Genomic DNA, 17559 nt, shown 5'->3' with positions numbered 1-17559 from the left:
TTTTGGTGATCATCTTCAACTTCACGAGATATGGGTTTTGACGATGATTACGACGGAGATGCAGATAAAACAGATTTAGACGATAAAAAGATTAGAGATGTTAATCAGGTGTACCTTGGTCATCTTCACTGCCTTCACCGACATCCGGTTCCTCTGGAAGAAAATAGGAGTTTAGGATTTTAGAAACCGATTTCAAGAAAACAATTTGATTTTCAAATTGATTTCAAGCAAAAATCTTAGAAAAACGATTTCAGAAACTGATTTCAAGCAAACATTTTGATTTAGAAAATCGATTTCATATGCCGATTTCAAACAAACATGTTGATTCTAGAAATCGATTTTAAGAAACATTTCGACTTAAAAAATCGATTTTAGATACTGATTTCAAGCAAACATTTCGATTTTATAAACGAGTTCAGTCCTAACAGATAAAATTACTCATTACGATGGTTGATAAACCCTTGAAGACGAAGATAGCAATGATTAGCGAAGGAAAGGGGCGACGAAATCGATCGGAGTTTGATTTCATCAAGGTAACATCAGTTTCTTCATCTTCACCGGTCTTCATCTTCATTAGTTTCTCTCTCTAGATCTATTTAACAACTATTAAACAGGGATGAACTTGGTTTTAACCAAAAGATCGATATGAGTTTTTGTTTGAACAAAAAACAATGATGGGATTTCCTAACCCTGAAAAAATAAGGAATGCATCCTATCCACACTAAGCCTTCAATCGATCTTGACCATACAAGACTCTATGCTTGGTGTTCGACTCTACCAGAGTCAACATATCACCGGAGCCGAAGAAGACAGCGGCAGAGCCGAAGAAGACGGCATCGGAGCCAAGAGCAGGTGAAGACGAAAGACGGTAAGGGATTTGATCGAATTTGGGTTCTAAAGAAAGCATTACATTAGGTGTTACACGTGGCAATTGAGTTGGCATCTAAACTTGTTGATTAGGATGGGTGTCACCGGGTGATCCCTTCAAATTTTCCAAAATGACCTTTTAAAACCTAAAAATACAAGTTCATGTCCTTAAAATGCAAAAAAAATAGTCACGAATGACCATTTAAACCATAATATACTAAAGTTTGTTGGACAATAACCCAAAAACAAAAGATCCGGTTAAGGGAGTGGAGTCTTGCTCAGGACCGGTTAAGCAAGGACTTGTTGTGGTTAGAGGCTTTTGGGACCGGGCTCGGCTAAGTCTCCATATTAAATAACCTTTAGTGTACCTCGATCCAAGGCTCAAGCCTAACTACAATCACTTAGCAAAAGATAGTAAAAAATTAATCCAATCACCAAAATAGCCATAAATTTTGATGGATCTCAGAACATCTGAGAAATGATAGAACATCTGAGAAATGATGATGTAGCAACAATAATGATGTTTCTGAAAAAAAAAATTGTAGATGTCCTCACAGAAAAACCAGGTTTTATCTGAGAAAAAAAAATGAAGCTTTTTTGTGTTATAACTATTAAAAAACAATTTCGACGACAGAAGAAAGGTTGATATTAATTATAGTTTGGTGCTATATGGTTGTATCAAGTCAAATATTGAAGCTTGTCCTCTTAAGTCAAAGAAACCAACACCATAGTCTCAAAAAAACGAGGACTTGACGAAGAATTCAAATTTCTCAAAGTTAACCCAACACCCAACAAAAATATGATATCTACCATTGTCACTAACAGCAAAACCCTATTCTAACCACTAACTAACTACACAAGATTGAAACATTTCACAAAACAAGAAAACGTTAGTCAGATCATGTCAGTTGTTTAACTATCTCTTCATTACCCTATTTTGATAAGATGTTGAATCACCTCATTGCTCCAAACACTCATGAGCCTTTTTTTATTCGTCTCAGTCGTTTCACAATCTCTTCATTGAGAAGTCTCATAACCCTATTTTGATTTGAATCATCCTTAGTCAAAACACTCATGAACACGTTTAATTCCTCTAAATTTGCTTTCTTGAACAAACCCGAAACAATGGTATCATCTCCTGAGTTACTTTGATCTTCAATATTTACAGATGAATTCCCAGATATATCATCATGGGATTGAGTGTGAAAAGGCCTTGATTCCCAGTATTCTTTACACATCCGATGCCTATCCTTTGACTGGATCCCCTGTTAAACAACATTATAACAAATCATCAATTCAATGTTTTCTCAAAATCTTGTGTTTGTGAACATTAAAGGGTACTTCTGACATTTGATTAGTAGTGAAAGACAATTATAATACCCGAAACTGAACATTCAAGATTACCTGTAAGATGAAAGGGGAGGAGAAACCGAACATTTCCATGCCATCAAGACTTCCGGAAGGTTGTAAAGGTGGAAGCTTTAATCTTCCCAACTTATGAAGCTTCAAGATTTCTTGATTAATTCTCTCCCTCACCATATCCCAACATTTCACAGCTGATAAATGGATAAACACTTCACTTACACAATTCTCCAAAGAAACCTTTAAAGAAACAATCTTTATATCAGTTTCCATTAAGGGTTTGAGTGAAAAAAGCAAGATTTATTTATTAATAAAAAACGATTCTTGATACCATAAATATAGGTCTATCCCATCCTGCATCCAAGATTTCTGAAATGTAGTAGCATGTATTTGTTGGATCAAGAATATTTATATGCTTAACCCTACTCCGGAATCCTGCACATGATTAAACATTTAATATTCCATTTTTATTGCAGGATATAATAATCTTTTTAAAGTGAAAAAACTTACCTTTAGGATAAATGGCACAATTATCACACCATAACTTTCCCGATTGCACAATTCCAAATTCAAGAAGCTCAACATTGCAATTTAACCTTCTAACAACCTTAGCAATACAAGGACCTTTACGTCTATTGCATCTCTCAAGATTGTTTTGAGAGGAAACTGTTTCTTGGTGGGACCCACGAGTGATGTCACCCACACTTTGTAGTGTATCACTTTTGCAAGATTCGTCTTTTTTGATGGAATTTTCACCCTCATCATCACTAAGAATAATAACATCATCACTATTTTTCACAACCAAAGGCTCTTTGGATGGTGACTTTATCATACCCAAATCTTTAGGGACATGGTTTGTTAATATGAGTCCAAGATCAAGTTTTGCCCATCTATAAATTGCACTTAATTTGCCTTCTAAAGCTTCAACAAGAATCCCTAAATCACTCATGTCATAACGGAAAAGGAAAAACTTTGAGTTCAATGAACACCCACAAAATTCTTTTGCATGATTCAAGCAAGAATACTTGTTAGGTGAACAATGGTGACACCCTGCAGCTGAAAGATGCAAATCAAAATAACAAACACTGCATTCTCTCTCATTTGTGGCATCAAAAGTGGCTTCCATTTTTAACGCTTTTTGACCAGTTTTGCAAAGATAATCTCTCATCACACGTTCCATTTCCAAACGTTCCTACACACAACAAAAATCTTGTAAGACAAAAACTCTATAACATAATATAGATAACAAACATATGACAAAAAAGATTGTACCTTGAGTGCTTTCAATAGGATCCCATCTTTCCCACAAACATCTTTCCATTTTAGGTTATCAGGTGTATTATTTCGAAGCAAATTCATTTCCCATTGAGCTTTTACAGCATCTCTTGCAGCTCCAAGCAAGAGTTTATCATGAGAAATTGACGTTTTTCTCCCCTGTTCACGATAAAGTTCAATTGCATTATGCCCATGAAGCAACCAATCAAAAGGAGCCACATTCACAGCCTCAGCACAATTAAAACCACAGTTGAATCCCGAATGATATGATCGAGGAAAAGTCAACACAAATTCTCCAGGATTTTGAATGCATCGATACACAGGCACCCCCTCAGATTTTAGTATTGATGGAGAAAGTTGAGTCACCTGAAATAATTCTTGAACTTTTAAAATTCTGAAAAGTTTTCTTTAAAAAATGTAGATTCATTCAATCCTATGACTTACAAGTTTATGAAGCAAATCTGGTTGTTGTGCAAAAAGATCGGGTAAATGCTTTCTCATAGCTTCCTCTAATTTAATGGCATCTTGTCCTGGAACACCATACCATATTTTTGGATCCCCCCAATGCATGTAATTTATTGAATATAAATGATGATCTTCAACATGCTGAAATATGATGAAAATATGAAATGAAAGTAAAGATGCTAATATGCTATTATAAGTTAGAATAAACTAATGAAAGTTTGTTGCTATATGTTTTAACTCACCCAACAAAAAGATGAGAAGCACATTCCTATATACAACCATGGAACCAAAACACCCGATATATCACTAGTTTCATATGAGAGCACTGAACCTGGAAGCTTTGGGAAGTTATTCAAGTTCCAACCGGATTTTAAATACTTTTCATCCACACCTTCAACTTGTGAGGGCATATTGGGAAAACCACTACCAAATGTTCCCGTTTCTAAATCAGCTCCATAAAGCACCTACATTGAAAAATATATATATATATATATATATATATATATATATATATATATATATATATATATATATATATATATATATATATATATATATATATATATATATATATATATTACAACTTACAAGTAACATAGACCTCCGATAGGAGGGTGTGGAGGCTTAAAATCAGGGTAGCAGAGTAGTTTAGGTCCTAGTGTCTTTTCTTCTTTTACTTTTTGTACAATATTGACCTTTTACTTTTGTCACCTTTTTACTTTCAGCTTTATTGCTTGTATCTGCTATTTCTTTTCTGTTATTGCTTTTCGTACAATATTAACTTTTTACTTTTGTCCCCTTTTTACTTTCGGCTTTATTGCTAGTATTTGCTATTTCTTTTCTTTTATTACTTTTCGTACAATATTAAGTTTTTACTTTTCTCCCCTTTTTACTTTCAGCTTTATGGCTAGTATCTGCTACTTTTTTCTTTTATTACTTTTCATAAGATATTAACTTTTTACTTTTGTCCCCTTTTTACTTTCAGCTTTATTGCTAGTATCTGCTATCTCTCTCACCTCATTCTTATGGGATTTGGGTATTGATGATGATAAAAGTGAATGAATAGTAAAAATTACAAATTACCTCGACATCTTCGGTAGGCTTCTCTACCACACGCCAATATTCACCCTCAATGTTTTCAATAGAGGGTTCACATGATCTTTTAGTATGGGATTCATCCACATTTTTTCTAAAATATTGTGTTTTGAAATCATCCGCATATTTCTTGAATCCATCAAGAGTGAAACTTGGACCAGGTTCGAACCCAAAATCATAAGCCATTGGACTCAAAGAACCACGTGTCTCATGATCTTGATCAACCCCAACTTTCGTGCTTCTTCGCCTTCTTTTCTTTTTGTGATGATTTGGTTTGAAAGATTTTTTCAAGGAATCCCGATTTTGAAGTTTGTCAACCCTTTGAATACGAGTGGAAAACATGGAAGTTTCCCACACGGTTTTTTCCTTGAGAGGGCATGGAGGTTTCCATGATGAAGGTGGTACTATTCGACATATGCCATATACTTCTGCTTTATCACGGATGCTTGCAATGTATTCTAAAGTATTCTCAAACTCCTGAAAACAAAATGAAATCCCTTTACTTCATTAAGTCATGTATGGGTAAAGCAATTGAAGGTGTTTTTTCTTTTCTTTTCTAGACCGAATAAACTATCTGAATGAGACTAAATGACCATTGTACCCTTACATTTTTAAGTTCTAACAAACAATTTTCACAATACTTATCAATTTTAACATGAGAGAAGTCGGGAGGATAAAAAGCAAAAAAGGGTACATGGTGTCTTAACTCTTAATACATTAAGCCAGGTTTTTATGGCTTAACCCATTAAGTCATTCTTTCTAGATTAAGTGAAAAGAAACATCCATGTATAGTTGTCCAGATTAAGTGCTTAACCCATTAAGCTCATTAAGTCAATAAGAAACAACCACTTAATATGGTAAGCTATATATGTTGTTTCCTTTTGACTTACTACACAAAGAACATCTCCATTAAATCCTAACCTTTTCATTCGGATAAAAAACAGGAGCCTCTGAAAGATTAGGCACCCGAGCTTCTTCCGGATGCCATTTTGCAGTGACCTAAACACAAAAAGTTTCAAACTTTAGCACATGAATAAACAAAAAGATTTACAATCTACAATAAAAGATCAAACCTTTTGGCAATTGCTACCCTTTTCACACCCACGTGTAACCCCACGAGATCTTGAAGTTTGATCCTGCATCATCAATAATGTGTCAAATATATGGACAGATGGAAAAATGGAAAAAGAAACATAAGAATTAAGTTTACGGGATTACAATGTGAATGTGATTGAATGTCTTGGAATTAGACTCGTCTCCTGAAGAGCAATCAAAATTAGCATAGTTTATCCCTGGTTTACGCCTAAGAGACCTTTTTACTTTTTTATCCTCATGGTGCACGATTTCTTGTTCTTTTTTTGCTGTTTGTAATGCAGAACCAATTGTGGATGCGGGGGTATTATCGTCTATTCTAAAAGGTGTAAAAGACTCGAAACCAGGTGGAATTGATGGAATGTTGAGGCTCTCTTCTTTGAGGGGATGCCTAATGAGTTGTGTCCCCATCCCAATAGGCTTTGTTAGAACATGTATTCAAGATTTTCTGGTAATCAGATAAGGGATTCAATATTAAATGTGAAATCTGTATATTCTTGAATTTTCTTTAAGAAATACAACACAAAATGTCAAATCTTGATTTTTTTTTTTGAATTCCTGAATTCTTTTGAGAAATACATCATTAAATGTCAATTCTTGATACTCCCGAGTTCCTTTAAGAAATATTTCAACACAAAATGTGAAATCTTGATATTCGTGAATTGGTTTAAGAAATACATGACAGAATGTGAGATCTTGATATTCTTGAATTCCTTTTTAGGAAATACAAGACAAAATGTCAAATCTTGAGACTATTGAATTCTTTGGAACAACACTTTAATTTGGTAATGCTTTATGGTGAATCTTTTGTTATCAAGTTAAATTTATGTTTTCTTTGTGAGGTCTGATAATGCAATTATTCATATATTGATGGATTTAGACTGTAAATATTGATCATCATAGGATATAAGCATCTTCAATTCAAGAACGTTCAATTTGCAAAATAGAAAGTTCAAAGAACTTACATATCCTTTGCCCCAAAATGCAGCTCACACCCTGATGTTGAATATGGCTACAAAAATCAATCAACCCTAAAAATCAAAGAAACAATAAACCAGTAAATTTGACATGCAAAACCGCTAATCAAACTGAGATTAAAATCAAAATCAAAACAAAAATAAACAGCCTAGCCTAACCCGACCCGACCCAGATTCCTAACAGAACCAAACAAGCATCAAACACTCAAATCTAGGTTACAAAACCATAATTGGTTAATAATGGCAAAAAGGCGACTTATAATCTTGAAACTTGTCAGATCCCCAAAATTGGTATGAAACAGAAACCAAAAATTACATCATTGTAGGGGACAAGAAAACACTAGATTGAAAAACAAATTGCAAGAGCATCTTAATATCCATGATGAAAACATAAAAATAGCATAATACCTTAAACCTAATTAACACGCAACACAACACATGTATACTTTGGATAAAGAGGAATAAGCATGTGGTTAAATTGTTTAAAAAAGAAGATTTATATTTATACCTGTTTGTGAATTTATTTTGAATCCCCAACCAATTTTCTTGGATGGATATGAAGAAAATCAAAGTGGGAAAGGGGAAATTGAAGTGGGTTTGGTCAAGATTTTAGTTTTTGGGGGAAAAAGTTAATGCTTTTACAGGTAGACTGTCCAACCAAGACATATTAACACAAAGTTTACCAGGGAAGCATGAATTAGATAAAGATCTTGATTCTTGATTTACATATTTTTGTGTTTGTTTATCAAAGATAACTATGGGAGTTGCTCATTGTTTCAAGGGAGTAATGGAGTTTGACGATAAATTGGGGAGAAATTGGAAAAGTGGCCCAATTAGACGTGTGATTGAAAGGGTTTAGGGTTGCGTGAAGGGAATTCAGACTTTATTCCGACTATTTCTTCTCTTGAGTTTGGAAGAATATTAATTTAATCAACAATATTATTGTCTAGTTGGATTTGATGAACGGTCAAGATGGAGACATTCTTGCATATCTTCTTTCAATATCTAAAATATCGCGTTACATACAATACAATGGGCTCCCATTTGCCGGTTTCATTGATTAATGATACGAAGAGGAAAGTAAAAGATAAGGCATTGTAGGTTGCAGTTGCCCTATCTTTGAGTACATCAATGACCAAAAAAAAAAAAAGAGAAAAAAAAAAAAGAAAAAAGAATAGGTAATCACATAAATGACACACAAAATGTCATTATACTCAAATTTATCAGCTTCCGAATCATTTGTCAAAGTGATGATGATGTCCTAAATTTGACATTTCGAACACAATGTTTCTGATTTCGGATTTTAGATAACATTTTGTTTAAACATTCATTTTGGATTGTAGGCCTATGTGTACATTTCCCATGAGTGACCGCCAAGGTGGACTATTTATTCAGAAGAATAATAATGATGCACTCTGGTTCAAGTGGCGCAAACTCCCAAACTTACGTATGTAAACAAAGAAATCAACCATTTGTTAGATGTTATTGGTGTATTAAAGCTAAGTTTTAGTTTGGTGGATTGATTAAAATTTATAACACATGTCAATGTTCCTTTGGTTTCCCATATAAATGTATATTGGGAGCTTTGTAGTCTTTCTTGTTGTGTATGGTGATGAGAAACTCTAACATCCAGATTTTCAGGTATAATTTTCTAAGAAAATTATGAGTTTTGGATGGCCATGACGTGGGTGAGATATCACCACAACGTGGTGTGACCCGTAGAAACTAGAAAGCACACATTTCATTTAGTCACCACAACGTGACAATATATTGGCCACAACGTGGTGACTGTTTTTGGACAAAACCCTAAATTTCGAACTTAAGGCCATATTTAAAGGAAATGATGGCTAGGGTTTCATCCACCATCAGCCTTCATCACCTCCAAGAGTCTTGAAGCAAACCCTAATCCCCCCTCCCCCTATTTGAGCTTATCTTTGGTGTTTTTGGGAAGAATAAGAAGATTTGGTGCAAGGATCAAGCAAACAACACCTCCCCATCTTTGAGATCACCTTCTGGACCATTTGTAAGGTTTTAGGATCTAATCTTTTTGATTCCTTCTTAGTAGATTTATGATTATTGTGCATGCTTGGGTCCTTTGATGTGTTTTGAATGATCCAGTGAAATAAAGTTTGCAACTTTATGGCTCACCAAGGTCCCTTGAGCTTGTTACCTACTGAATCTAGAAGATGGTTGGGTTTTTGGAGTCATGCATGTGTTGGAGGTCACTTCTCTCATATTTTGACATGGTTAGGTTGAGGACATGCATGGGTCATACATGTCCATAAAGTTTGGATTTTTAAGGACCATTAGGGTTCCTAAAAGCCTTCTAGGCAACTTGAGAAAAAGGCTTAACAAATTAAGAGCTTATGCAAGAAATCTATTTTTAGCGAGTAGCCACGACGTAGCATGAAGGGTGCCACGACGTGGCAATGAGGGACTCATCGACTATTTTGGAGGGACTCTCCCACGATGTGGTGGCGTGTTTATCATAGTGTGGCAATGAAATTATATGCAACTAAGTTCAACCGTGACCGAGTTTTGGATTAGGAATGAGTTCATTAGCCACAACATGGCCATAGGTTAACCACGATGTGGCCATGGGTTGACCACAACGTGGAGGTAAATTGTCGTTGACTTTAACCGTTAACTTTTTGACTTGGTTGATTTTTGGTCAGTTTGATAGTCTTAGGGTATGGACTAAGGTTTGAATTTGGGTGCTTTGATAGGTGGTTTGTAGTACCAGTGTCAAGACTTTGTGAGTAGTGTTTTTCTGGCTACGACTGTGAGGTGAGTCTTCTCACTATACTAAATAGTATGTTGGTTATCTTTGTGATGCTTGCAAGAAAGACCATTGGGTAGCCCATGGAAATTGTATGTAAGACCAGGAATTGGCCCTCGACATTGCAAGGAAAGACCATGGGAGTAGCCCATGACACTTGGACGTAAGACCATGAGGGTAGCCCATGGCATTTCAGGGAAAGACCATGGGGGTATCTCATGGCACTTGGATGTAAGACAATGAGGGTAGCTCATAACATTTCAGGGAAATAGCATGAGGGTAGCCCATAGAAAATGTATGCATGGTATGTGGTATTTTGGGGAAATCACTAAACTTTATGCTTACGATTTATGTTTTAAATGTTTTCAGGTACTTCTGGTTCCAAAGGGAAGGGTCCGGCTTGATTGCACTGCATCTCCTGGAGAGTATTTTTGCATTATCTATGTTGATTTACTATGATGTTTGAGAGATACATTTTACTATGATTGGCTTTTGAACAAATGATTAATGTGGTTTAGGTGTTCTAAAAACAAAATTTTTACTTGTATTTTTGGGATATTACACTTACTCCTAATGGAAATGATGTCCCTACTTTGCAAAGGTTAAAAGAACTTGGCTATGGAATTGTTTTTCTATAAAAGGCATGGGAGAGGCAACAAAAATATTGAGCATCAAAATTTGTAAAGGTAAATCTAGAAATCTCATTGGGTTAATCAAAAGTATGTACATAGAAAAGATATTCAAGATGCATGACTCCAACAGGGGTAAAACCTATGAAACATGGTTTAGGATTAAGTTGGCTCAATATCCTAGACCTATTGACATGCTATATAGGATTAGTAGACTCTCGTGTGCTTCAATTGTGGGATCAATCACAAATTTTATATTATAAACGAGTCATGATACATCATATGCCTTTAGCATGACAAGTTAATATCATATCAATAATGTAGAAGCTCGTTCGATGGTGGTGAAGAGCACTCTCAAATATGTAAAAGGAATACTAGACATGTTCTTGATATTTGGAGCTTAGAATAGCTTAGAGTAAAGGGTTACACTGATGCTAGCTCCCAAGTTGATAGAGAAGATTCATGTTCACAGTCAATTTGTGATATTATTGAATATAAGAGTGTTGACTTGTAGAAGCTTTAAGAAAGATTGTAACATCTTGTTTTGAGGTACTTTCATATTTGACCCTTATATTGAGAGTTATTGCATTTTGGTCCTTGTAATGTAAGACTTGTTGATGGGAGGGGCTGTTTGTGCCACTTTTGGATTTTTGGAGCGGAGCCCAGTACGCTGGGCGTACGCGGTGAAGTCCCAAACCCTAATCTTTAGAGTTTGGACCCTATTTATTCATCATTAACTCCCAACCTTGGCTCCTTCCATCAGCCTACGCCCTTTCAAACGACCTTGCAACCCTAATCCACCTTGTGGAGCATTTCTAAGATTGTGTGTGTGTGTGTGTGTTTTGTGCCTTTGAAGAAGAAGGAAGGAAGTAGAGACCATCTTGAAGGAGTGAAGCACTTTAGATCCAGAAACACACCCTCATTTGGCATCATTTGGAGGTATAAAGTTCAGAACTTGGTGAAGTTTCATTTAGATCTCATTTTGGGCTTGGTTTTGGGTTCTTTTTTTCCCAAACGTGGTGTTTCATGAGCATACCATGTTCTTTACCCAATAAGTCGTCCTTTCAGACCTTTGGAAGGGTCTTAAGTCATAAAAATAGGGTCTTAATGGTTTGTTTTGCTCCATTCATTCTTTAGAAGGCCTTGATATTTTAAGATGGTGAGTTAAGCACTTAATGGGCATGTAAAGTCATAAAGTTGGAAACTTTATGACTCTTGAGGATGATTTCGCCTTAGATCTGAAAATTTGATGTAAGAGCTTAAGGCATTAAGCTCTTAATGAGTTTTGGGAAGATTGGGTGTACGACTTGCGTAATCTGAGTACGCAGCACGTACATGGTCAACCACGCCGATGGTGGTCAATGCTTGAGTATGCCCGGCGTACATTTGGAGCATGCCTCGCGTACGCACTCTGTGTTGACTCGGTTGGGTTGACTTAGTTGACTTTGACTTTGAACAAGTTTAACCAAGGGGTATTTTTGGTATTTTGAATGGTGTTTGAGAATTGGTCATTTGGATGAATAAGTGTCAGTTAGAGCTGAGATTCGGAGTCAGGACCTCATCAGCTATTGTTCAGACTATGAGGTGAGTCTTCCTCACTGTACTTACGAGTCGGAGGCACCAAAGCTGACCTAATGGATTATATATCCTGTTGCGTGATAATATATTAATATGTTGTAGAGATCTTTTAGATCGGTATCCTGGTATATAGGATGTTAGCATGCGGTAGTGATTTGTAAATCTACTTGTTTGTTTGATGCATGGTTATATGTTTGTCTGATATGTGTATGTCGACATGTTATGGTTGGTTGGGTTGAGGCGGTCCTGCTTTGTGTTGAAGGCCAAGATACCCAGTGCGGTCCGGATAGACTGTGGGCCCTGAGAGGCGGTCCAATCAGGCCGAAGCCTCGACGAGCAGTCTGGATAGGTTGTAGGCCCTGCGAGGCGGTCCAGTCATTCCAAAGGCTCGGAAGCGGTCTAGATAGGCTGTAAGCCCTGCGAGGTGGTCCAGTCAGGATGAAGGCTTAGTTATGCATGTTAACTAGGATGGGATTTTGGTCGATCCGGCCAAGATCAATGTTGTGATGCAGTGGCAAGTTTTGAAATCTCCCTCAGAGATCAATAGTTTCTTGGGTTTAGTGAGATACTATCAGAGATTTATTCAGGATTTCTCCAATATTATGGTACCCTCACTCATCTGACGAGGAAGAGAGTGGATTTTTGATGGGGCCCTGAGCAGCAGTCGGCTTTTAAGGCTCTTCGACGGAGGTTATGTGAGGCCCCGGTATTGACCCTTCCGGAGGGAGTCGAGGATTTTGTGGTATTCTGTGATGCATCCATCACCAGTTTGGGGCGGTACTTATGCAAAGAGTACGAGTGACTGCTTATGCTTCGTGGCAGCTGAAGCCGCATGAGCACAGGACCTGGAGTTGGGGGCAGTGGTATTTGCCCTCAAGATTTGGAGACATTATCTTTATGAGGTCCGTTATACTGTTTACACATATCTCAAGAGTTTGAGATATCTTGTGGACCAGACGAACCCGAACATGAGGCAACGCAGGTGGCTGGACGTAGTCAAGGATTATGTCTGCGAGATCCTTTACCATCCGGGTAAAGCGAATGTGATAGCGGATACATTGAGCCGCAAGCCAGCTAGATCTTCAGTTGGGGAGACATGTATGAGGATATCCGTTGATTCTCCACTTTTGAGATTGATCATGGAGGCTCAGGCACAGGGATTTCGGAAAGAGAACTGGAAACAGGAGAGGATGAGGGGCGAGATCGACAAGTTTGTCACCGACAGCCGGGGGTTGTTGACCCGGTGCGATCGGGTTTGGGTTCTAGTTTCAGGTGGGATCAAACGGATAGTGTTGGAGGAGGCTCATAAGTCTCATTTTTCTATACACCCAGGAGCCACCAAGATGTATCAGGATTTGAGATTGATCTAATGGTGAGGGTCGTGTATGAAGAGGTAGATAGCATGGTATGTCGAGAGGTGCTTGACATATAGGATGGTCAAGGTCGAGCATCAGAGGCTGCATGGCAAGTTGCAATATTTGGAGGTTCCCATGTGGAAGTGGGAACAGATCGCCATGGATTTTATCACTAAGTTGTCGAAGACGGCCAAGGGTTTTGATGCTATGTGGGTCATCGTGGATCGATTGACCAAGAGTGCCAACTTTTTGGCCACCCAGGAGATCTCTTCGGCCGAAAAGTTGGTCGATGTGTATATCCGGGAGACTGTTGCTCGTCATGGGTTTCAGTCTCAATTGTTTCATACCAAGATGTTTAGTTCACTTCCTGGTTATGGCAGAAGTTCCATGAGGAACTGGGAACGAGACTACACTTCAGCACGATTTATCATCCGCAGACCGACGGTTAGAGTGAGCGGACCATCCAGAACCTTGAGGATATATTGTGGACCTGTGTCATTGATCTCGTTGGGAGTTGGGGTTCCTACATAACTCTTGCGAAGTTCTCCTACAACAACAATTATCACTCAAGCATTGGTGCCTCGTCTTTTGAGCTCTTGTATGGTCGGAGATGTCGTACCCCGATATGTTGGGGAGAGGTTGGTCATAGGGTCATGGGAAGGACCGAAGTAGTCCTTCAGACCACAGAGCTTATTCAGCAGATTAGGCAGAGACTAAAAACTGCTCAGAGTCGGCAGAAGAGCTATGCCGACTGACGCCGATCAGAGTTGGAGTTTCAGGTCTGTGATATGGTGCTCCTGAAGGTTGCATTGGAAGGGTGTGATACGCTTCAGGAAGAGGGGGAAATTGGGTCCCCGGTATAATGGACCTTTCTATATGATCACCAGGGTGGGCGAGGTGGCTTACCTGTAACGTCCCAAAAATAAGACCCAAAATTTCATTTTTCACTTAATAAAACAATATCCCAAAACATCATCATAAATCCCAAATGGAACAAATGTATCAAAACATCATAAAATATCAGAGTTATCATGAAAATGTGGAACAATATCGTGTATGCACTGCAATCACCCCGAGCTCTTCCCTTTTGCACCAGAAGCACCTGAAACATAAACTGAAAACCGTAAGCACGAAGCTTAGTGAGTTTCCCCCAAATACCACATACCACATATATCAAACATATAATGGGCCCCGCTCGATGGGTGTAACGGGCCCCACCTAACTCACATAATGGGCCCCACCCACCGAGTATAACGCGCCTCACCCTAACTCGTATAATTGACCCCGCCCACTAAGTATAGTGGGCCTCGCCCTAACACTCACAATGGGTCCCGCCCAACATACAAACATACAAGTATAACAAGTAATAGCATACAGATTACCCATTGAGCCCCGCCCACTAAGAATATAAACACGTTCACATGCAAGAGTCACGCAAACATCTAACACCCTAACATAATAAACCATGGGTCGGCATTGTTCCCGCTATTGAGGAAGACTCACCTCATACTGCTGAATCTTACAGGTAAATCTCTGGTTACTGGCCCGAAAATCTCCACGCTATTATCATAAAATAACATATAATTAATAATTGGATCCTGACTCATACTAAGAGTCTAAAATAGGGCAAAAGACCATTTTACCCTTTACCAACTACGCAAAAAGGCCTAATTAATGGTCACCCAATTCCAAATATGGCTCAATCTTCCAATATAGGCCCAAACCCCTTCGTCGGCCTTCAACCAAAAGAATCCAATATAATTAAATCAGCCCAAAATAGAAATCAGATGGCCCAACGAGGCCCTAATCTCCTAATGTCCAAATATGGGCCCAAAACTAAGAAGCCCAAAATCTAAAACCCACATGCTGAGTACTCAAGGCGTACTCAGCTCGTATGCTTAACGTACTCCCTTTGGGGCTAGTACATGCATTGTACTAGCTTGGTACACGTATCGTACAACCCAGCTGACCACCCCACTTCATTAAGCACTTAATCCATTGAGACTTCAAGCCAAACTCTCATATCTAATTCTATAAGACCACTAATCACGTAAAGTTGGCAACTTTACACACATGCATGGCTTAATGGGGCTCAATAGCTTAAAAAGAGCTTAACAAAGGTCTTAACACATGCATGGTTCAAGATACACCATAAAGCTTGCATTTTTATGAATAAGGGGACCAAAATAAGCCTAGATTTAACACCAAAACTTCTAGAGTGAGTCAAGAAGCACCTTCATCACTCCAAGGGCTCAAAAAGCATAAACTAACAAGATAACTAGATCTAGCATCATGGATAATCAAGATGTGAGCATTTTACCTCAAAATGCTTGCGAATGATGAGTTATCCCCGAATCTTCAAGCTCAATACCCTTCTCCAAATGGTCACTTCTTCTTCTTGTAACATCCCGAGTTCAGGAGTGCAAGTTCAGGGTTCAAAGTGAAAATATGGATGGTCAACGCGGCAAGTCCATGGGTATACTCGACGAGTAGGGTCGCGATTATGGTCGCGTGTTAAGTGGCTAACTCGGCGAGTCGGCGGCTGGACTCGGCGAGTTGGTGTTGTGTGGAGAAAACCCTGATTCTGGGGATTGAGCCCTATATAAAGGACATAATACCCTCTCCCAGCCTCTTTACTCTCCCTTGAAGTCCAGAAACCCTAATATTCATTTGTGAGAGAATTAGAGAGCATTTAGATCTTGAAGGAGTGTTTGTTGAAGAGATCTTTGAAGATTAAGAGGCTTGGAGTAAGGGGCTTTACAAGGTTTTGGCTTATTCTTCTGTTGGAGTCTTCTCTTTAGGTAATGATTCGTTGTTTGAGCTGTTATCCATCTAGATCTATCATTTGTGGGATTTTTGGGAGTATATCTAGTTCTATCTTGAGTTTGGAGGTTGGATCTGAGGTTGCTACCTCAGATCTAGTGCAATGATGATCCAAAAGAGCATAAAGTCCCTATTCAAGAGTTGTTGATGAAGCCTTTTTGTCCCAAACCCTAGCCCTAGAGTGTATTATGCTTAGATCTCCTTGGATTTACATAAAGTTTGCCACTTTACATGATGGATGGCTTGTATAAGAGTAGATCTATGGATTGGAGACCCTGCATGGCTTGGAAAGCATCTGTATGGGTTAAGAGCTAGTGGTACTCGGTGAGTCACATGGGTGTACTCGGCGAGTTGCATGAAGATAGGCAGCAACTCTACAAGTTGGAAGAACAACTAGGCGAGTTCGTTGAAGATAGCCTTGGACTCGGCGAGTCTGGTCGTGAGGTCCTAACCTTTCCTGGTTGAGCTGTGAATCGGTGAGTCAAGGGATGACTCACTGAGTTGAGTGTGATTAGACTCAGAGTTGAGGGACTCGACGAGTCTTGGGGCGACTCGGCGAGTGGAGTCGTGTTATGGGAGTTTCAGAGCATAGGGACTCGACGAGGCAGCAGGGTGACTCGGCGAGTAGAGATAGTCTTGTGTTGTCCAGTTGTCTTCCAGGGGTATTTTGGTGTTTATTGAGTTCAGTGTTTTAGTGATTGATCAGTGGTGAAGTTCGTGTAAGAGGTTGGAGCAGCGTGATCTTATCTCTTCAGTCGGCAGTTGCGAGATGAGTTATCCTCACTATATCGACAGGGTCTACGGCACCAAGGCCGGTCCTTTATCGGATTGTAATCCGGGTATCATTGTTATGTTATTGCTTGTTATGTTTGCATCCTAGTAGTTAGGATGGTATATGTTAGAGACATGGTTAAGGTTGGTATCCTGGTATATAGGATGATGATATGTTAGTGACAAGTTAGGTCGGTATCCTGGTTAGGATGATGTTATGTTGTGTGATCTGCTAGATCGGTTTGATTGGATGTGAATTGTTATATGATTGAATGTTTATGTGCACATGGTTGTTGGACTGGGGTTGGGTTGAGGCGGGTCCTGCTTTGTGCTGTAGGCCAACATACCCAGGGCGGACCGGTTATCCCGAAGGCCCAACGAGCGGTCCAGATAGGCTGTAGGCCCCAAGAGGGCGGACCAGACGTGTCGAGGCTCGGAGAGTGGACCAGGCCGACTGAAGTCCTGGTGCGGGTGGACCAGTCATACTGTAG

The 17559-nt window shown here is 38.7% G+C and overlaps 1 protein-coding gene across 3 annotated transcripts; it reads right to left on the bottom strand.

Moving 5' to 3' along the window:
- Window positions 1–1595: 1595 nt before the first annotated feature.
- On the bottom strand, window positions 1596–8045 carry LOC111903880 (putative lysine-specific demethylase JMJ16). Of its 3 annotated transcripts, none has more exons than XM_023899648.3 (13): window positions 7642–8045; window positions 7122–7187; window positions 6283–6604; window positions 6138–6200; window positions 5986–6063; window positions 5053–5541; window positions 4212–4433; window positions 3949–4110; window positions 3502–3870; window positions 2740–3421; window positions 2561–2664; window positions 2272–2469; window positions 1596–2132 (listed from the first exon to the last, which is right to left on the bottom strand). In XM_023899648.3, exons 3-13 carry the CDS (start codon window positions 6565–6567, stop codon window positions 1842–1844), a joined length of 2943 nt encoding a protein of 980 aa, XP_023755416.1. In that variant the 5' UTR covers window positions 6568–6604; window positions 7122–7187; window positions 7642–8045; the 3' UTR covers window positions 1596–1841. The 3 variants fall into 3 exon arrangements, with proteins under 3 accessions (XP_023755416.1, XP_023755419.1, XP_023755418.1); XM_023899651.3 differs by having other exon boundaries at window positions 6283–6547; XM_023899650.3 differs by lacking the exon at window positions 7642–8045 and adding an exon at window positions 7542–7595.
- Window positions 8046–17559: the final 9514 nt, after the last annotated feature.

The sequence above is a fragment of the Lactuca sativa genome, chromosome 9, assembly GCF_002870075.4.
Source record: "Lactuca sativa cultivar Salinas chromosome 9, Lsat_Salinas_v11, whole genome shotgun sequence".
NCBI classification, from domain to species: domain Eukaryota; kingdom Viridiplantae; phylum Streptophyta; class Magnoliopsida; order Asterales; family Asteraceae; genus Lactuca; species Lactuca sativa.
The sequence above is the reverse complement of the archived record's forward strand: the minus strand, read 5'-3'. Positions and strand labels throughout refer to the sequence as shown.